General features: G+C 40.7%; 1 protein-coding gene across 15 annotated transcripts in view; it reads left to right on the top strand.

The window, feature by feature from the left end:
• dlg1 (discs large 1) overlaps window positions 1–23,039 on the top strand; it is a 1,301,051-nt gene that overhangs the window by 934,038 nt on the left and 343,974 nt on the right. For 14 of the 15 annotated variants that reach the window (XM_070096106.1, XM_070096113.1, XM_070096114.1 and 11 more), the window contains 3 exons: window positions 8,959–9,065; window positions 12,292–12,463; window positions 13,615–13,836. In XM_070096106.1, the coding sequence (XP_069952207.1) occupies window positions 8,959–9,065; window positions 12,292–12,463; window positions 13,615–13,836 (501 nt within the window). Of the gene's footprint in view, window positions 1–6,168; window positions 6,846–8,958; window positions 9,066–12,291; window positions 12,464–13,614; window positions 13,837–23,039 lie in introns of all 15 variants that reach the window. The other variant, XM_070096107.1, reaches the window with a different exon arrangement.

Here is a 23,039-nt window from a genome sequence, read left to right as displayed (position 1 = left end):
GTGAGGGCCTGGAACCTACCCAGGAGGTAGTGAGGGCCTGGAACCTACCCAGGAGGTAGTGAGGGCCTGGAACCTACCCAGGAGGTAGTGAGGGCCTGGAACCTACCCAGGAGGTAGTGAGGGCCTGGAACCTACCCAGGAGGTAGTGAGGGCCTGGAACCTACCCAGGAGGTAGTGAGGGCCTCGAACCTACCCAGGAGGTAGTGAGGGCCTGGAACCTACCCAGGAGGTAGTGAGGGCCTCGAACCTACCCAGGAGGTAGTGAGGGCCTCGAACCTACCCAGGAGGTAGTGAGGGCCTCGAACCTACCCAGGAGGTAGTGAGGGCCTGGAACCTACCCAGGAGGTAGTGAGGGCCTGGAACCTACCCAGGAGGTAGTGAGGGCCTGGAACCTACCCAGGAGGTAGTGAGGGCCTGGAACCTACCCAGGAGGTAGTGAGGGCCTCGAACCTACCCAGGAGGTAGTGAGGGCCTGGAACCTACCCAGGAGGTAGTGAGGGCCTCGAACCTACCCAGGAGGTAGTGAGGGCCTCGAACCTACCCAGGAGGTAGTGAGGGCCTCGAACCTACCCAGGAGGTAGTGAGGGCCTGGAACCTACCCAGGAGGTAGTGAGGGCCTGGAACCTACCCAGGAGGTAGTGAGGGCCTGGAACCTACCCAGGAGGTAGTGAGGGCCTGGAACCTACCCAGGAGGTAGTGAGGGCCTGGAACCTACCCAGGAGGTAGTGAGGGCCTGGAACCCACCCAGGAGGTAGTGAGGGCCTGGAACGTATCCAGGAGGTAGCGAGGGCCTGGAACCCATCCAGGAGGTAGCGAGGGCCTGGAACCCATCCTGGAGGTAGCGAGGGCCTGGAACCCATCCTGGAGGTAGCGAGGGCCTGGAACCCACCCAGGAGGTAGTGAGGGCCTGGAACGTATCCAGGAGGTAGCGAGGGCCTGGAACCCATCCAGGAGGTAGCGAGGGCCTGGAACCCATCCTGGAGGTAGCGAGGGCCTGGAACCCATCCAGGAGGTAGCGAGGGCCTGGAACCCATCCAGGAGGTAGCGAGGGCCTGGAACCCATCCAGGAGGTAGCGAGGGCCTGGAACCCATCCAGGAGGTAGCGAGGGCCTGGAACCCATCCTGGAGGTAGCGAGGGTCTGGAACCCATCCTGGAGGTAGCGAGGGTCTGGAACCCATCCTGGAGGTAGCGAGGGCCTGGAACCCATCCTGGAGGTAGCGAGGGTCTGGAACCCATCCTGGAGGTAGCGAGGGCCTGGAACCCATCCTGGAGGTAGCGAGGGTCTGGAACCCATCCTGGAGGTAGCGAGGGTCTGGAACCCATCCTGGAGGTAGCGAGGGTCTGGAACCCATCCTGGAGGTAGCGAGGGTCTGGAACCCATCCTGGAGGTAGCGAGGGCCTGGAACCCATCCTGGAGGTAGCGAGGGTCTGGAACCCATCCTGGAGGTAGCGAGGGTCTGGAACCCATCCTGGAGGTAGCGAGGGTCTGGAACCCATCCTGGAGGTAGCGAGGGTCTGGAACCCATCCTGGAGGTAGCGAGGGCCTGGAACCCATCCTGGAGGTAGCGAGGGTCTGGAACCCATCCTGGAGGTAGCGAGGGTCTGGAACCCATCCTGGAGGTAGCGAGGGTCTGGAACCCATCCTGGAGGTAGCGAGGGTCTGGAACCCATCCTGGAGGTAGCGAGGGCCTGGAACCCATCCTGGAGGTAGCGAGGGTCTGGAACCCATCCTGGAGGTAGCGAGGGTCTGGAACCCATCCTGGAGGTAGCGAGGGTCTGGAACCCATCCTGGAGGTAGCGAGGGTCTGGAACCCATCCTGGAGGTAGCGAGGGCCTGGAACCCATCCTGGAGGTAGCGAGGGTCTGGAACCCATCCTGGAGGTAGCGAGGGTCTGGAACCCATCCTGGAGGTAGCGAGGGTCTGGAACCCATCCTGGAGGTAGCGAGGGTCTGGAACCCATCCTGGAGGTAGCGAGGGCCTGGAACCCATCCTGGAGGTAGCGAGGGCCTGGAACCCATCCTGGAGGTAGCGAGGGTCTGGAACCCATCCTGGAGGTAGCGAGGGCCTGGAACCCATCCTGGAGGTAGCGAGGGCCTGGAACCCATCCTGGAGGTAGCGAGGGCCTGGAACCCATCCTGGAGGTAGCGAGGGCCTGGAACCCATCCTGGAGGTAGCGAGGGCCTGGAACCCATCCAGGAGGTAGCGAGGGCCTGGAACCCCACACGGGATCACGATGTACTGTATCGAAATTACATTCATGAGGAAGGGATAAGCCCATAGGAGTCAAAGAGCGCCTGTTGGACGAGAAATAATCGTGTGTGATCCGAGAAAATAATCCGTATGATCATTATTCATACAGAGTGAGACACTTGTACAACACTTGGGAATCTTTATGGGGGAAAAAATTCCTCAGTAAAGCTTCCCAAGTGTTGCACATGTCTCATTCTGCAATTTGTCGGTTTTCTAAACGATTTGCATCACGTTACTCATGCAGTCGTATTGTAGAATATACTGTACAATTGACAATGATTACTTGAATAGACATGACTCATTGTATCTTATAAACATTATACATTGTGGATAACTGAAGTGTAAAGAACACTTGTTTGTGGTCATTAATAACCCACACGGAAATAGAAACTCGGAAGATTAATTGGTCTGTATATTTCGATCCCCTTCTGGGATCTGCTGAAGAGGACCCCAGAAAGGGGTCGAAATATACAGAAATATTAATCTCCTGAGTTTCTGTCGCCATGTGGGTTATTATTGAGCATTATACATTGTTCTTATATATTTAATTGTGGGTGTCATCGTTGTGGTTAATGTCACTGTATGGTTATCATGGCTGTTGTGGTGTGGTTGAGGTATGGTTGTTGCGCGGTTATGGCTCTGAGGTCATGGTTAATTTACTCGCTAGGAAAAAATATCAGCTGACAGTCGTTCATTATCATTGCTTATAATCCTCTAAGTGAGTTAAGAGCATGTTAAAAATTGTGTTAGTGCCATAATGGTTGTGTCCTTGACTCCAGATCACAGCGTCCGTGGTACAATGCTTGACTCCTGGTCACAGCGTCCGTGGTACAGCACTTGTCTCACTATTGTGTTGCTGTTCAATCAAAATACATAAACCCCGTTCATTTTTTGTATGTGGATGTTATAGGGTGGACATGTAGTTATGAGTGGTGGCAGTGTAATGGGGTCATTTTGTCTAGTTCCTGGTGCAGTGACGGTGGGAGTAGCAGAAGTGCCGTCTGGCAGTCTAGCAGGTGTTGTGTTAACCCTTTCAGGGTTTCGTTAATGGTTGGGTAGGAGTGTTTGGTATTGTTTTTCTTCTGCATTCTCAGTTGTTCTCCTTTCTTGGTAAGCAAGAAGCTCCTAGTTATGCACAGCATTTCGGGCAGCATAAGTTAATCTTGTCCCCAAGGATGCGACCCACAGCAATCGGTTAACACCCAGATACCTACTTACTGCTAGGTGAACTGGGGCAACAGGTGTAGGGAAACATGCCCAACGTTTCACCCGATACCTAAGTAGGCAATGAATTTTTGGTTGTCTTGTGGTTGAGCATGTCGGAGGACTGAAGAGTGGTAGTGGAAGCCTTGTGACGTAGAGCGTGCTGGTGCTGCTGCTGGTGATGCTGCTGGTGCTGCTGGTGCTGCTGCTGCTGCTGCTGCTGCTGCTGCTGCTGTAAAGCATGAATTAGTGTTTGCTGGATTGCCACTAACTCAGCTTGTAGTATTGATCAGTGGTCAGTCTCTCTCCATCCCCTGGAGTATCCAGGCTGATGGACTCTAGGTCAAGCTCGCGAATCCTCGGTCAAGTCTGTTGGCCCTCGGTCGGGCCCAATGCACTACTGAGACTTTCGCCTTGATTATTCCTGGCCTAGTTGTCTGCTGCTAGTGGTGTCACTGGGGGGGGGGATGGAATGACAATTTCTACCATTTCTGGTTATCATGGTAGATTGTGGTGTAGTTTTCGCCGTTGTGGTGGGGTCATGGTTGCATGATTGTCTTGGTTGGGTTGTGGCTTTGTTTGTGTGGGTAGCTATCTTTTTTTGTTTGGTAATTGTAATTATCATAATTATCCAATAGGTATGACAGGTGTTAATATTTTTTTTACGGCAATAAATTACACAGTGTAAAGGAGCTGACTTGTAATTATCTTCTGACGTTAACAAATCTCTCGCTCAAACAGGAATAATTCCGTTAGAATGGAAAATTGCAAATGTCGCCGATTTTTAAATGGGAAATAAATGTCTTCCTAGAAATTATGTTGTACCATACACCTTAGCGACAGTAGTTACTATAAACTCACGAAAAGAATGATCCCAGAATGATAGCAATCACAATAACATGCGGGAACAGATCACTGTCAGTTCATAATCACAGTGAGGAAACTTTAGACAACATTTCGTCCCATCCTGGGCTGAAACATCTGTACTCTGGCAGTATTGCTCATCACTTCTGTATAGTAAACTCACAAACTTTATTTAGTTCCGTTAACAAACCTCTACTTTTCTCTTGTTTCGTAATAATTCTTATTCCTCTAATATTTCTCGGTTTAGGCGTTCTGGTGTAAGAAATAAGAATCAGCTACACTGACGATGATCACTGGAACCAGGAGCTGGCAACAATAAGTGTATTGAAGTAGTTAAAGAAATTGTAAATAAGTCAAGTCAGGACTCGAGAAAGGCGTGGTTTAAGGTCCCATTCTAGAATATTACGTGCAGTTTTGGTCACTATTTAGTGAAGGATATTGACCATCTGGAGAGTGCCTTGAGGATGTCTGGAACCGGTTTCTTGGGTTAGTTTACCCTCGCAGCCCTGGCCTGATGCCAGGCTTCCTTCGTGACTTACCTGGTCACTGAGGTTATTGCTGTTAGCGGCGCACAGAGCCATCTGTCTGGGCAAGTGTTTTCAGCAGGTAGTGACCCAGGTTCCTCTTAACAACGTCTAACTTGTTTCGGCAATATTTCTTATATTTTATGGTATAAAGTTTTTGAGACCCCCATTTAGACGCACTACATATAGTATGCACAAGCCCTGATCCACAGACTGATCCGCAGACTGGGCCGCGGGGGCGTTGACCCCCGAGACGCTCTCCATGTGTACTCCAGGTATATAAATACACACATGCAACATTAGGACGTTTATTAAATAAGACGTTCGCCTCATATGACCTTATCAATCCTAATGACTGATAAGGCCACAGTTGGCGAAGTGTTACCTTCAATTAATATTTTGGTTGAACCTTGTGTCTTATTCCCACGAGCTGAACATGTTCAGTTTTGTAATGGTAAGATTGAGAGGTGACGTAATTTAAGCATTTATAGTTATGATTTGGACAGAAATAATGCTGAATCAAGCATAACTCCAGTCAATGACTTTTAAATTATAGACATAAGATTTCAATGCAACGACGCAAAATATTTCTTGTATAGATTCGTGAATAATATTTATGGAAGATATTGTCAAAAGTCATTGAAGGTAATAATGTATTTGCATTTTAAAATATGTTGGATATTTTTTTTTCAGAATTCGGAATGACTTTGGTTTATTCCGAATAAAAGCTAACCATAAACAGACTTGTTTGTGCCCAGACATCTGTAGTTTTTTTCGTAGATTGTTTTTATGTATACGAAGTTTGAGTGCTACAGGTGGGATGGGTGAGGAAATTGCGGTTCGAATGGTCAGTTGCATTGTTATGTCCGTACTCTTCTGAGAAAACAACTGTTGTATGAATGATGGAGAAATGTGTCTCCTTCTTTGAGTCACCCTTCCTTTGTGGGAAATGGCCGGTGTTGCATTTTTTAATGTGGTTATCATGGTTGTTGTGGTGGGTATGTTCATCATAATTGTGGTGTGAGCATTGTGACAGTTATCAATTATGTGGGTGTGGCTCTTAAACGAGCGGGTTAAAAAATGGAACAGAATTGTGTGTGAGGAGAGAGAGAGAGAGAGAGAGAGAATTATTTCTTTAGTTATCCGTTAATGTCACATTATTAATGATAGTAAGGAATGCACTGAGTGTGTAGTGTCAACTCTGTGGCTCGTAATTTATGAAAGATCCATAAACATTGTTGAAAATGTGTTCTGATATTATAATAATCAACCTACTGAGGAAGTAAAGGAGAGCTTAATTATCAATGACATTTTCTCTAAAACAGTCAGTAGCTACAGACGTTACTTACACCACTGCTGCAGGAAGTATCTTATTTTCTTGGTCCGAAATCTACATTTATAATCAGCTGTTTTTAAAAGTGAATAACTTTTTGGACCTTTATGAGTCATGTTTGGTATTCAAAGACGAAGTAAGTCCTTCGATAGAGACCTGGACGATCGAGATGACGGGAGAAAACACGTCGAAGTATCCTTCCGACAAAACGGGAAGAAATCTGGAAGCGGTGATGAAAAATGGGAAAAGAAACAGATCACGAGAGAGAAAAATAGCAAAAACGAGCTGCGGAAGGAGACCAGAATTTCTAGTGTAATCCAAGTAAGGGAGAGCGAGGAGAGGAGGAGGCGAAGCAAAGACGACGAGGAACAGCATCTGAAGGAGTACGTATACTCGAAGCGAGGCATCGAACCTCAGGAAGCAGCGAGGAGGACGAAGGAAAACGGGGAGCTGAGAAGAGTGAGAGACACACGAGAGACTAGCAGGAGAGGGAAGAGAGATAAGGAGAAGAGGAAGTCTTATCCGAGCGACGAGAAGACGGGAAATAGGAGGACTCGTACTCCCAGGAGGTCGAGGAAACCCTCCCCCGTGAGGTCGGCCTCCAACGCCTCCCGGACTTGCTACGATGACAATAATGAAAGCATTGCCTATATCGTATATGAGAGAGCTGTAAGTACTCTTGCTAAGGAGAGTCAGGCTCTTTATTTTTTTATGTAACTATATTTTTTAATGTTTTTCTTCAATTTTCTCTCCTGTCTCCTTAAGCACAGATATATTATTTTTGAGTGCTACAGAGGTTAAAAGAATCAACTGAGCTGCAACAGTCTTGAGAATATTGTCACCTTTACCATCACAGTTTATTTAGACAAATTTTTACATTTCATGATCTGCAAAAAAAAAAAAAAATGTATATATAATGCATTAGCCGGAATTGAAATCTTAAATAAAGTAGGTTATTTTGAATACTGTTATTGCTTTTTTTTTTTTTACTTGTTGTAATAGACTTCTGGAAATGGATTTTTTTTATAAAAGACAATTTAAATTAGTTTTGGCATCTTAAATGTTTCAGAACATTTTATTGAATAATAATAATTACAGGTAAATGTGTGTGTACTATAGTACATTAATTACAAGCTAATGTGAGTGTTGTGTGTCATGACAGATTTAACTAAAACAAATTATTATTATACATTACACATGTGGAAACTAACAGCAATATTGACTCAAATGTTTAGTAAGGATGATAATGTTAAATCATAGTTAATTAAGCAATATTTAACCTGCAAAGGTTAAGCTGTATAATTTAAACATCAAGAACCCCCAGCAGCATATATTCTTACGATATAAAATATTTTATGTCTCAGAATTCTAGATCTACCCAAGTAAGTTTATTTAGGTACAGATACACATAAACTTAGTAACATATGGGTAAATTACCTAGGATAACGCCTCCAAAAAAAAAGTCCAAGCGACTTATTTCCATTGTTACAAAGATAAATTTGTCTGTCTGAACGTACGGACAACCGGGTAAATTGAACTAAAAATTTATTGCGATGGTGTTTTACAGAATTCTGCAGTCAGGTGTGAATTTTTTTCCACTTTTGTAAAATACATGCAACGTTATATGACCCATGTGGGTTTATCGCTTAGTTCTGTAACTAAGTTTATTTAGGTACAGGTAAACATTAATACAGTTACACAAATTATCATTCATAGTAACATACGTGTAAATTACATAGGATAAACCCCCCCCCAAAAAAAAAAAAAAAAAAAATGTCAGACAAGGACCCCAGTGGAGATAAATCACTTTCACCTTTTGGTGGGTTATCCTTTGTAATTTACACATGTACAAAAGACGCGGCAGGAGATGCAACATTCCCCCGATGAAAAGCAGGGGCGCCACGAGTACATTGAGAGAACACTAAGTGTCAGGGGCCCAATTATTATTATTATTATAATCAAAAAGAAGCGCTAAGCCACAAGGACTATACAGCAGTCAGGGGCCCAAGACTTCAGTTGCCTCCCAGCATACATAAGGGGAATTACCAATAGACCCCTGTCTTCAGGAAGGCACTGGACAGGCAGTTAGTCAGTACTTGACCAACCGGGCTGTGGTTCGTACGTCAGCTTGCGTGCGGCCAGCAGTAACAGCCTGGTTGATCAGACCCTGATCCACCATGAGCCCTGGTCTCAGACCGGGCCTCGGGGGCGTTGACCCCGGAAACCCTCTCCAGGTAAACTGCAGGTGTAACTATTTGTGTGTACCTGTACCTAAATAAAATAATAATAATAATTCTACAAGTACATGTACAACTTGTACAGACCATAGCTGACATCAATAATATACTGCTATACATATATAGAAAGCCAAGCGGCATTCTGTGTAGTATGTCATTATTTATTATTATTTATTTATTATTATTTGGACATGATACATAGTTGTACAAATGAAATACAGTGGTTGAGTGTATATGCCAAAAGCTTTGTAAGCAGAGCATTATGGACAGGCTTAAAATTAACTTAAGATTAACTAAGCAATGATATATTCAGTGGTAAAAAATACAGTAAACAAATTACAACATGAAGTACAAATGAGTATTTAAAATAAGAAGCATTAAATTTGTACAAATTTGTCAGCTATGGTCTTTATAAGTTGTACATGTACTTGTAGAAATAAAGATATTATTATTATTAAAAATGTGTGAGCTGAGTACGCTAGCAATTTCTGTTGCATTAATATTTTTATTATTGTTATAAAATGCATTGTATTTTGTTTCTGCAGACAAATGGCGGCCAGGACGAGTGGGAGAGTGAAGACATCACTCTGGAGAGAGGCAACCAAGGTCTGGGCTTCAGTATTGCTGGTGGCACAGACAACCCACATATTGGGTAAGATCATCCACGAAGTTAACAAGCAGGTTTATTTAGGTATAGGTGCACTTAACTACAGTCATTATACATAGGAATGTATGTGTAAATTATCTAGAATATCCCCCCCCCCCAAAAAAAAAAAAAGTCAGGCATGGTGACTTATTTCCATTGGGGTCCTTTTAATATTTTATTTTAAAGCCTAACTGTAAGTTAAAGTAACCCATGTATGTGTCTAAATGTGTTCTGTGATGTAATTTCAGCGTTATCATCATTATTGCTTATTATTATGTTTGTTATTATTTCGGGAGAAGCACTAAACTTGTAGGGGTCATATATTGCCTGAGAAATGGGAGGCAATCAAGTTCGATCCAGGGAAGGGGAAGACAGGTCAACTTGCCCTGAGGGAAGCAGTATATTGTGTTTGTATATTTTACTCTTGGTCAGTTCTCATTATATTAACTTATTTTTGTTTGTTTTCCTTTGGAAAATCATACGATAAGTTAATTCAGCTTAACCTTTAAATTCATTGCCTTGATGCTAGAGAAAGGCTCTACATCCAAGGAACTGAGGCTTCCTTCCTTTTGGATTGTATTTAATCACCTTCCATTTCCCAGATGCTGTATGCCCCATATGGGTTTAGTGCTTCCCTCAATAATGGTCACTTTGAGACTGCTCACTGGGGTGCCTGTAGGGACCTCCGTGAACTTTTAGATTTTTTTTTATATTAGTAATTTAATGGGGTTTTAATTGATGCTGGCTGTTTAAACTTATTTATGTTGAGCATTTGTTTTTTGCTTTTATTATTTGTTAATTTTAACTTTGTTTTTAGTGAATTGTATATATATATTTCTTTATGGCTGAGTGCTGTGTGACCTACTTGATCAGTGCTCTGTAGTAGTAGTAGTAGTAGTAGTAGTATACTATTACTGCTATTACTATTGCTACTACTGCTATTACTATTGCTACTACTATTACTATTGCTACTACTGCTATTACTATTGCTATTACTGCTATTACTATTGCTATTATTGCTATTACTATTACTATTGCTACTACTGCTATTACTATTGCTACTACTGCTGCTGTTACTACAATACGACTATATTGCCATTTGTTAGCAGTATCTCCTGACACCCCCCCCCCTTCCTCCATCCCTCAATGTTTGTAGCATGCCACTGACTGTGGAACATATTTGAACAGTTTGCCTTCAGCTCATGTCTTTATGCTTTCATCATGGTTTTTATAATTACTGAGATGCCCTTAGGGGCCTCAGGGAACTTTCAGAAGAGTTTTTGACAAATAATTTTATAGGATTTTTAACTGTTGCTTGTTTAATTTGGTATGATAGTATTTACCTTATATACTGTATATTATTTAATAGATACTATATTGATGATTAGGTTTGAAGAAACATAATTCACACCATGTGGAGATTTAAGATCTTAACAAATTTATTGAAATGCACTTCAGTGTGTGACCGTGTTAGAGAGTGAATGGAAACGAATGGTTTTTGGGACCTGACAAGCTATTGGAGCGTGAGCAGGGTAATATTTAGTGAAGGGATTCAGGGAAACCAGTTATTTTTATATAGCTGGACTTGAGTACTGGAAATGGGAAGTACAGTGCCTGCACTTCAAAGGAGGGGTTTGGGATATTGGCAGTTTGGAGGGGTATGTTATATATCTTTATATAGTATGCTTCTGAACTGTTGTATCTGGGCACCTCTGCAAAGACAGTGATTATGTGTGAGTGAGGTGAAAGTGTTGAATGATGAAAGTATTTTCTTTTTGTTGATTTTCTTTCTTTTTGGGTCACCCTGCCTTTGTGGGAGATGGCCAACTTGTTGAAATATATACATTATATACATATACACACACACACACAGTGGTACCTCGGTATACATCCTAAATTCGTTCCAGGACCTTGGACTTATACCAAACAGGATGTATACCAAACAAATTTTCCCATAAGAAATATAGGGAAAATGGTTGATCCGTTCCCATGAAAAAAAACCCTATTGTTATTGGCATATTATCCTTTGATGGGGGGTTGTATAAAATAATTTTAACACTACTTAATACTAAAATATGTACGGTTTTAAAAACTGCTTAATACTAAACTACATACATAAATACAAAAGAATTAGATGAAATAAATGCAGATTTAACCTCACTTTACTTTGCTGAAAAGAGTCGAGTGCTAGTGAGCATAGTGCCGAGAAGGGAGGTGGAGGAAATGTTTTTGTTTGGAAGGTGAGTCCCCTTCTGTTTTCTGTCTCTCTTGCCTATTTGGACCTGGTTGAAGCTCATCAGGTTTGACTTTTACTAAAAATCTATCCAAAGAACTTTGCTTCTGCCTTCTCAGGATGTTTCGGAAATGTGACATTGTCTGGTCATTCCGGACAGTGCTATTACGGCTTGTTTGAGCTTTGTTGGGGTGGTACTTCTCTGCAAAGTTTTTGACCTCCATCTATTTGGCAAAAACTTCCTTGTTTACTGAAGTAGGGGCTACCTGTCTCCTCTTCCGAGCCTGAAGAGAGTGCATCCATCTAGTCTTGTGCTTTTCCTTCTCAAGTTCCTGCAGCTCCTCAGTGGTCAGCACTTCCCTGTGCCCCTCCACTGACTCCTCTACATCACCATCACTCACATCCAGACCCATGGACCTGGTTAATGATTAATGAATTTTCTAAAAATTTATACGAAAAAACACAAAATCACATGAAAATTCAGAGTTACAGTGCGGGTTGTTCACTGAATGGTAGCAGTGGGCATACTGACACTAGTGGGCAGTAGTGGCTTTGTCTCGAGAGAGAGGTAAACAAGGGTAGCGGGTAGTGTCATGACTCATTTTGACCCATACAAGTTCTAACACACAAGTCTTATTCCAAACAAAGATCATATACCAAGCAAAAATTTTCACATACAAACGGAATGTATACCAAGTTGGACTTATTCCAAAGCGGATGTATACTGAGGTACCACAGTATATAATGTATATATTTTCTTGATGGGAGTAGTCGTTACCTGGGCTACTTCTTTAAGAATTACTACATGATAATACAGTACCTCTTCAACTAATGAAAATAATACCCTAGAATAATTTGACTACTTTTTAGATCAGTTTGACCTTGCTGATGGTACTTTGTGTTTTGTGGGCCTGAGAACTTGTGGCATATCACTGAAATGAATATCCACCAACCAGCCAGCGAGGTAAATGTCTTCTTTCTAATCTGGTGTATTTTCAGTTCTGACACTTCCATCTACATCACCAAGCTGATACCAGGCGGAGCAGCGGCCACTGATGGTCGACTGCAGATCACGGATGTCATAGTGTCTGTTAATGATGTTAGTGTTGTTAATGTTCCTCATGCATCGGCAGTTGATGCACTTAAACGTGCTGGTAATACTGTACATTTGGTGAGTAATTTTTTTTTCTTAGCAAAATTCACAAATACAGTTTTAACAGACTATTCAGAGCTCTTGTTAGAAACAAAGTTATTGCTCTCTAGTTTAATCAAGATATAGTTAAATGTCTTCTTTGTGCACTGTAATTAGTTTTTACACTTCACTTTTGCAGAGAGAATGGTTTACTCTGATTTATTCTGATTTACTTATTTTTAATTCTTTTTTGTTATTTTTTTTATTCTTTATAATAATAGTGTAAGTATTATTGTTATACTGTATATATATAATTGCTTTTTCTCCAGGAAAATAGAATGAGTTGGAGGGCATATAAATCTGTAGGATAGGGGTCGTCCTAGGAAAGGTTAGTTGGAGGGGGTAAAGAAGGTTTTGTGTGCAAAGAACTTGGACTTCCAGCATGTGTGAATGAGTGTGTTAGATAGGAGTGAATGGAGTCAAATTGTTTTTACGACTTGATATGCTGTTAAGTATGAGCAGAGTAACATTTATGAAGGGATTCAGGGAAACCGGTTAGCCAGACGTGAATCCTGAAAGTGGGAAGTACCAGTGCCTGCACTCTGAAGGAGGGGTGGGGATATTTGCAGTTTTGAACTGTAGTATTGGCACCCCTCTGGCAAGACAGTGATAGTGAGTGATGGTGAAAGTGTTTCTTCTATTTGGGTCACCCTGCCTTAGTAAGAAACAGCCAGTTTGTTAAAAAAAATTTTTTATATATTCTGGCCTTCTTCACTTCTCGCTTCATTGTAACTTGTCAATGGTCTAAGATGGACTGCAATGTCATCATAAATTTCATCTCTTCAGTGCAGGCTGTGTGTTTAAAATACATTGAATTCGGAACATTGCATGTGTGAGTCCATTTACCAAAATTAATTAGTTATATTTATACAGATGCCTGTCATAATCATATATAGAGGGTTGACATAATACTCTCAAGTTCAAGTAATGTACATTAGGGCTACTCCACTTGATGGTTGTTTGTAGTGTGATATCTAATCTATCTGTTCTTTACACTATCGCTAAACTTTTTAGTTGATGCACTTGTAGCTCTAATCTTCATTTTAATTTAGTTACGCTTTGCAGTGTGTGAAGTATTACAGAGGATTTACTACTTAGTCATAAAAAATTACTTAATGCATTTTTTACAGTGTGTTAAACGACGCAAGCGTCCCCCAAATGTTGTGCTCATGGAAGTAGAGTTGATAAAAGGAAACAAAGGCCTTGGATTCAGCATTGCAGGTGGTATTGGAAACCAACACATCCCTGGTGATAATGGTATCTACATCACTAAAATCATGGAGGGAGGTGCGGCTCATGTGGACGGTCGCGTGTGTGTTGGGGACAAGTTAGTTGCTGTCAGAGATACTCCAGTAAGTAATTAATATTTGTTTAGAATTTAATCCTATACATATAAGGAATTCTTTGCTTTGTTCTGTTTCAGATATACATTATTGGCAAATTTTATCAATCCAGTATTCAAAGGACCTCATTCTGTCCTTGCATACTTCATAAAACATGTTCATGAAGACATTTTCTGTGTAGATGATAGCAGAAATGGTTCTAGCAAACAAGTGGCATTCATTGATATGTAAATAGCTTATGATACAGAGGGATGGAATGTGCCGTATGAGAGGTCCCAAATACCCATGGGAAAGAGTCGAGTACAATATTTTCGTATTAAAATATGATGAGTCCCTAAGTTACAAATGTCCCAAGTTACATATCCCCAGTTACAAACAAGACAGGCAGTTAGTTTTGCAACTGCTAAGCCATAGGTTGAGGTGTGAAGCATGGCCTTCCTTTGGACTGTTGTTTTCTTTACAACAGCTTGTTTAAAATTTGTAAAACTAGGAACACAACTTGTTTCAAGTTGAGAGACATTCAGCATAAGTAAAGATGTATACCAATTAGAGATTCACATTGAAAATTAGAAATAGGTGTTTTAAGTAAAATAAATGCTTTGTAACTGTGGAGGTATAAGGGATAAAAGTATGAAGTATGAGTGGTTGAGGTATGAGCCAAACTAGAATTACACAGGAAGTAGTCTTGGTTCTATTGATCTATATCTTTAACAGTTTTTCCAAGGAATTCTGCAGTCTTGTGACGGTGGTCATTCTGACACTTCTTTAGATATAACGGTAGCTTCGAATATCTTAAAGAGGTTTTCTATCTTTTTTTGATAATTTTAGACTGGACAGTCTTTTGATATATGTAGCAGTTTTGGTCTGCTTCATGGCTATTTTAATCAAACATCCCATTAAATGTACGTACCTGTTGAGCCTTTGTCTGCCACCATTTTTTGTCCATTCTATCCACCATCCACTTTATAGGGGCCCATTTTTTCAGACTTTCACTGTACCTGCAATGGAAAAATGAGACATCACTCCTTAATGCTCTAAGGATTAACAACAACAATACCAATAACAATTTTTATTTTAGCATGATGCATGTTTGTACAGTGGACCCCCGGTTAACGATATTTTTTCACTCCAGAAGTATGTTCAGGTGCCAGTACTGACCGAATTTGTTCCCATAAGAAATATTGTGAAGTAGATTAGTCCATTTCAGACCCCCAAACATACACGTACAAATGCACTTACATAAATACACTTACATAATTGGTCACATTTGGAGGTAATCGTTATGCGGGGGTCCACTGTACTAAGGAGTGTAACAATTTGATGAATATGCCAAAAGCCTCTTTATATACAGAGCATTTTGGGCAAACTTAAGATTAATAAGGCAATAACAGTGCTTTAATTGCTGTAATTAATGCCATTAATGATCATGTGAACTTGTGATGTCTGCTCTCTTTTGGCAAGAGAGTTACTGAATGAAAAAATGGTTGCTGTGTTTCCTTTGGGTCACAGTAGCTTGGCAGGAAATGGTCAGTGTGGTTTAAAAACAAAATTCACATGAGTGCTTGAGATTTAAAATTTATGTAAACTGTTGTGAGTGTTTGAAGACAAGTGGCATTTTAGATTTTGTGCTTTTGGAGTATGAGCAAAATAACATCTGTGAAGTCATTTAATACGTTTTAACCCCTTCAGGGTCCAAGGCCAAAATCTGAAGTGGTGCTCCAGTGTCCAAGAAATTTTGAAAAAAAAAAAAATTGATTTTTTCTTACAGAATTAAAGAGCATATTTTTGTGAAGGTAATAAGACAAAAAAAAAAAATTCTGATCAGTACTTACCGAGATACAGTGCCAAGAAGTTTGTCGAAAATGATGTGGCGGCGGCAACGTCGACGAATTCCACATACGCGCATTACGTTATTTTGCGGTTTTTGTTGTTTTTTCTTTTCGTTTCCAATTTTTTTCTATTCCTACTAACATTTGGGGCCTGAGAGACCAATACTGTATATAATGTATATATATAAACTCACTGTATTGAACACAATAACCGCACTAAAGTTATTATCATATTATTGTTTACCACTGTTGTTTATTACAATAAACATGCACAAATCTTGTATAATACTAATGTTCTATCATATATTTACATATTTACAATCACTGGACATGGTTTTAGAACTGCTGGAGCTTGTGGAACTCCTTGAAACAAGGCACCATGCACAGAGGCACCTTACATTCCTCACACATAAACCGAGTGTCTTTGCGTCTTTGTTGCTGTCTTTTTGTTTGTGCACAGACGATGCATCTCTTCTGAGCAAATTTCTTCTGAGTTGAAGGAAGTTGTATTATGAAATGATCACCTTCCCTCCTCAAACACTTGGGTATATCCTGAGGAATTCGAGGACCGTGTTGTATAGCAGGTGTTGTTACCTGGTACTTCATTATGAGTTGTCTGACAACAGACAAACAAAATTCACCATACTGTGGTCTGTTGCCAGTCTTTATTTGGTACATATTATATGCATTGAGCATTGAAATGTCCATGAGATGGAAGAAAAGTTTCATGTACCACTTGTAACTCTTACGAACACAGTCAACAAAACCAATCTGCATGTCACATTCGTCAACCAAGCGCATGTTTTGTGTATAATCAATCACTGTCACTGGTTTTTGAATACATTCATTAGTCACTCGATCAACTTTGCCACTGTCTTGCATTTCATTACGGTGAATGGTTGTCAACAATGTGACATCTCGTTTGTCATGCCACCGTAATGCCATGATGTCATTGGCAGTAAACACCTGCACGTCATCACCACGAGCACCTGCGTTGAGCCTGGGCATATGTTTACGATTAGAACGCACTGTGCCACACACATCTGTCTTGTTCACTCGCATGAAATCACTGAGTAATGGGCTTGTGTACCAGTTATCGGTATATAATGTATGCCCCTTACCAAGATAAGGTGCCATCATGTTTCTCACTACGTCACCTGAGATACCCAATAACATCTTGGTATCTTTCAATGTTTTACTACCCGTGTATACAACAATATCCAACACCAGGCCACTGTCACAATCACAGAGTACAAACAGTTTTATACCAAAGCGTTTCCTCTTGCTCGGTATATACTGCTTGAATGACAGTCTACCTTTGAACAAAATCAAAGACTCGTCAATTACAAGATTCTTGAATGGATAAAAGTATATGCTGAACTTTTGTTTGAGATACATGAAAACATTTCTAATCTTGTATAACCTGTCACTTCTGTCAGGCCTGGTTTTGTCAGAGAAGTGCAACATACGTAAGAGTAAGATAAACCTGTTCACTGGTATGATTTCACTGAAGACCGGGGTAGAAATTAGCCGATCTGTGGACCAGTATGCTTTTATATTATGCTTATAGACGTGAGGCATAAGCATTATTGTTGCAAAAAGCAAATACATTTCTGCAACAGTCATCTCTTTCCACCTGTGTAGTCTTGACTGTGGTGATAAGATCGTATTTGCCATGGTGTACTCAAAATACTTATTACTTTCCCTGACAATAATTTCCATCAATGGCTGGTCAAAGAATAATTCAAAGAATTCCAGTTCATTGGCCGTGGTTCCAAGGGGACAAGTAGGTAGAATTCCACTTTGAGAATCATCAAAGTGGTGAGGCTTGGGAACAAAATTGGGATTTTGCTGCCAATCCCACATACGGTTTGCTGGTGGATACTGGACATCATAGGCTGGTTGTGCGGGTGGTTGTGGTTGTGGTGGGCTGGTGGCTGGCGCTCCGCTTTGTCCTTGAACTGACGAGTCAGCAGCGTGGGTCCCAGCGTGGCCTGGTGAGTCACGCATGGCGGTGCCACTACCATCACCACTAACACCATCCACTGATGCCTGTGGTCTATCCATGCCAAGTGTAGCCACATCATCCTCACTATCACTACCTAAAACTGGTGTTGGGCCACGGGATGTACTCCGTCCCCTGGGCACAGCATAGGGTACACTACCCGAGCGCATGCGGCGGCGAACATACCGACGCTTCACTGGTGAATATGATTCTTCACTATCACTACTCGATTGATCGTCGAGCGCAATAAAATCACAGTCCACGTCACTATCATCATCATTACTGAAGTCAGAGGCCTGGCCACGCGAAAATAGTTTTCTCTTGCGATGAGGAACAACCGACCGTGAGTCACGAGTGCCCACACCAGAGGTAGAAGGTTGAGGATCGTCAGGGTTTTCTGCACTATTATCGATATCCTGGTCATTCTTTTCGATCACTAACTGATCAAAGCCGTAGAATTCGTCTTCATTTCCACTTCCATCAGTGTCAAAACTATCAGATAGGAAGAGGAGAGTCCCAATTTTCCGGGGAGTGAGAGCTGACTTGAGACGAGGCATGGTGAACAAGGGTAACTGAGCCGGCATTCCCACAGTGCTATGCGGGCGCCTAGATTTTTTGTTTATGGCGCACACCCACCACGCAGACCCGTTCTCTCACATGTAGGCCTATGAGCGTTTTCGCGCTAAATTTGACGGCGCTAGAATTTTGGCGTAGATCTACGGTTTGGACACTCAACGTAAAGCCGTTGATCTACGGGACGGACCCTGAAAGGGTTAATGTGTGAGCTGGATTAAAGTTTTGTAGGTGGAAAATACTGTATACTGCCTGCACTCAGAAAGATGGGTGGGAATGTTGCATTTTTGTATATCATTGAATTTACGATGCCCATGCTGTTCTGTAAGAAAAAAACAGATAATGAGTGAGACTGCATGAATTTTCCTTATTTGGATTACTTCTTTGGTGAGAAGTGGCTGTTATAGAATTTTTTTTTTTTTTTTTTTTTTTTTTTTTTTTTTTTTTTTTTTTTTTTAACAAGTCGGCCGTCTCCCACCGAGGCAGGGTGACCCAAAAAAGAAAGAAAATCCCCAAAAAGAAAATACTTTCATCATCATTCAATACTTTCACCACACTCGCACATTAAGACTGTTTTTGCAGAGGTGCTCAGAATACAACAGTTTAGAAGCATACACATATAAAGATACACAACATATCCCTCCAAACTGCCAATATCCCAAACCCCTCCTTTAAAGTGCAGGCATTGTACTTCCCATTTCCAGGACTCAAGTCCGACTATATGAAAATAACCGGTTTCCCTGAATCCCTTCACTAAATATTACCCTGCTCACACTCCAACAGATCGTCAGGTCCCAAGTACCATTCGTCTCCATTCACTCCTATCTAACACGCTCATGCACGCTTGCTGGAAGTCCAAGCCCCTTGCCCACAAAACCTCCTTTACCCCCTCTCTCCAACCCTTTTGAGGATGACCCCTACCCCGCCTTCCTTCCCCTATAGATTTATATGCTTTCCATGTCATTCTACTTTGATCCATTCTCTCTAAATGACCAAACCACCTCAACAACCCCTCTTCTGCCCTCTGACTAATACTTTTATTAACTCTCACACCTTTTCCTAATTTCCACACTCCGAATTTTCTTCATAATATTTACACCACACATTGCCCTTAAACAGGACATCTCCACTGCCTCCAACCATCTCCTCGCTGCTGCATTTACCACCCAAGCTTCACACCCATACAAGAGTGTTGGTACTACTATACTTTCATACATTCCCTTCTTTGCCTCCATAGATAACGTTTTTTGACTCCACATATACCTCAACGCACCACTCACCTTTTTTCCCTCATCAATTCTATGATTAACCTCATCCTTCATAAATCCATCCGCCGACACGTCAACTCCCAAGTATCTGAAAACATTCACTTCTTCCATACTCCTCCTCCCCAATTTGATATCCAATTTTTCTTTATCTAAATCATTTGACACCCTCATCACCTTACTCTTTTCTATGTTCACTTTCAACTTTCTACCTTTACACACATTCCCAAACTCATTCACTAACCTTTGCAATTTTTCTTTAGAATCTCCCATAAGCACAGTATCATCAGCAAAAAGTAACTGTCAATTCCCATTTTGAATTTGATTCCCCAAAATTTAATCCCACCCCTCTCCCGAACACCCTAGCATTTACTTCCTTTACAACCCCATCTATAAATATATTAAACAACCATGGTGACATTACACATCCCTGTCTAAGACCTACTTTTACTGGGAAGTAGTCTCCCTCTCTTCTACACACCCTAACCTGAGCCTCACTATCCTCATAAAAACTCTTTACAGCATTTAATAACTTACCACCTATTCCATATACTTGCAACATCTGCCACAATGCTCCTCTATCCACTCTATCATATGCCTTTTCTAAATCCATAAATGCAATAAAAACTTCCCTACCTTTATCTAAATACTGTTCACATATATGCTTCAATGTACACACTTGATCTACACATCCCCTACCCACTCTGAAACCTCCTTGCTCATCTGCAATCCTACATTCTGTCTTACCTCTAATTCTTTCAATTATAACCCTACCGTACACTTTTCCTGGTATACTCAGTAAACTTGTTCCTCTGTAATTCTTAGTCTCTTTTGTCCCCTTTCCCTTTATATAAAGGGACTATACATGCTCTCCGCCAATCCCTAGGTACCTTCCCCTTTCATACATTTATTAAACAAAAGTACCAATCACTCCAACACTATATCCCCCCCTGCTTTTAACATTTCTGTCATGATCCCATCAGTTCCAGCTGCTTTACCCCCTTTCATTTTACGTAATGCCTCACTAATGCCTCCTAAATACCTCAATATTAATGCTACAGCCATAATTAAGGAAATGTGGTCATGTGAATTTTCAGCACAATGCTTATGGCTCAAAATTGAAAGTACATACTATGCCATAGACTTTTAATAGTGCTGAATAGATTTATTGGAACCCATACTCTTTTCTTCCATTTTGTCTTCTTGTGACTTTCAGTACACCATTAGAGCTGCATTTAAGTAAATATGACAATATGCACATTCAGCATGGCACTCATGGTTCAGAATCTTAACCCTGTACTGTATTGATTTTTTTTTTTTTTTACAGCTTCATATGCTTTTCTTCATTTCTACTTCCTTATGACTTTCAAGATTAGTGACATTAGAGAGCCAGCCCTTCATTATTTTATAGTCAGTTTAGTATGGTACAATAAAACTAAAAGCAAATAAAAAGTGTATATTACATTTGTGTGAGCATGCTAGATAGGAGTGAATGGAGACAAATGGTTTTTGGGACCTGTCGAGCTGTTGGCGTGTGAGCAGGGCAGTATTTTGTGAAGGGATTTAGGGAAACCAGTTAGCTGGACTTGAGTCCTGGAGGTGGGAAGTACAGTGCCTGCACTTTAAAGGAGGGGTTTGGGATACTGGCTGTTTGGAGTGGCATCTATACTGTCATATCTAAGCGTCTCTCCAAAGACAGTGATTATGTATGAATGATGGTGAAAGTGTTTTTATTTTGGGGGGGGGGCACCCTGCCTTGGTGTCAGAGGTCACTACAAAACACTTTTGAAACAGGGATTTCCTGTAAAGTTTTTTACAGCTGAATTTTAAACAGGCTGGAATGTTCAGACTCCAGAAAAATGTTCAAAGTCCAGGTCAATTTTTCTGAACAGAATTGTTCGGACTCCAGTTTGTTCAAGGTTTGGTACGTTTGAACACCGAGGTCCCACTGTATCATGTTATCAAAAACTTTTCTTAGAAAAAGTATGGATCCAAGAAGCAGTCAGTTTTTTGTCATATCATCCAAGAACATTCTTCATGCAAAGGGATTCTGTGGCTACAGTCATGACATTCAGAGGGACCTTTTAGGTTTATGCTTGTTCAAAACGCTTTCATTTCCCTGTTCTTCAGTGCACGGAAACCTACCCATCCTCATTATTAAATAACACCTTTGTCCTTATTATAATAAAAGAACTTCTAGCATCACACATTGTACTATTTTAAATTGTACTAATTGTAATATTTTTTGCTACCTCTCAGTTGTAAATTTTATTAATTGTAATATTTTTTCTAACTCTCTTGTAAATTGTTCTAATTGTAATATTTTTTGCTACCTCTTGATTGTAATATTTTTTTGCTACCTCTTGATTGTAAATTGTTCTAATTGTAATATTTTTTGTTACCTTTCAATTGTAAATTGTTCTAATTGTAATATTTTTGCTACCTCTTGATTGAAAATTATTCTAATTGTAATATTTTTTGCTACCTCTCTTTTTGTAATAATGCATAACTAAAATATACCACTCAATAACCTATGTCTAGTCTTAAGTAATCTGCAAGCATTAGGATTAGTCTACCTGAAATGCACATGCATGCTAGTGGCTTTATTTGTATACTTAATATTTTATTGTATGTGAACCACATTATATATACTACACAAAGAAATAATTTTGTTTAAGGGGTCAGTTATCTATAACTAGTATATACAGGTTACATTACTGGAGTTCCAACTGACAAACTGTTCATTTTAAACCCAAAATGTGTTATCCTATAAAAATAATAGTATAGTACAAACAATGAATTATAAATGCTGAGTGTATAATCTTATAAAAATAATACAATACAAAGGATAATCATATGGGGCACACTTGTTCATTAAAATTATAATTAAAATATTTCTTTTAAAATTTATATGGAAGTTAGAAACCTTAGAATGTTTGCAGCGTTTGGTTAAATTTTGGATACAATTATGAGAACACACAATGATTATGTTCAGTAGAATCACTTATTATATGCAGTATTTCTGGCAGATTAATTCGAAATTGTACAACCTATTTTATTCTATTTCTTACTAAAGAGCAACATTTGTAACACAGTCCTCTCAACATTATGCATTTTGGGCCTCTTTTGTAATTACAGATCATCGTAACACAGATGTACGTGTATTTAACCCTTTCAGGGTTTTGGACGTACTAGTACGGCTTATGCACCAGGGTTTTTGGCGTACTAGTACGCCTAAATTCTAGCGCCCTCAAATCTAGTGAGAGAAAGCTGGTAGGCCTACATATGAAAGAATAGGTCTATGTGGTCAGTGTGCGCAGTATAAAAAAAATCCTGCAGCACACAGTGTGTAATGAGAAAAAAAAAACTTTGACCGTGTTTTTGGATTAAAACAGCGAATTTGCACTGTATTTTCGTGTGGTATTTATTGTTGTATTCTAGTTTTCCTGGTCTCAGTTTACAGAATGGAAGACATATTACAGAAATTGAGATGAATTTGACTGGTTTTACAATGAAAAGTACCTTGAAATTGAGCTCAAA

Source organism: Cherax quadricarinatus, chromosome 52 (assembly GCF_038502225.1).
Source record: "Cherax quadricarinatus isolate ZL_2023a chromosome 52, ASM3850222v1, whole genome shotgun sequence".
NCBI lineage: Eukaryota > Metazoa > Arthropoda > Malacostraca > Decapoda > Parastacidae > Cherax > Cherax quadricarinatus.
The sequence above is the reverse complement of the archived record's forward strand: the minus strand, read 5'-3'. Positions and strand labels throughout refer to the sequence as shown.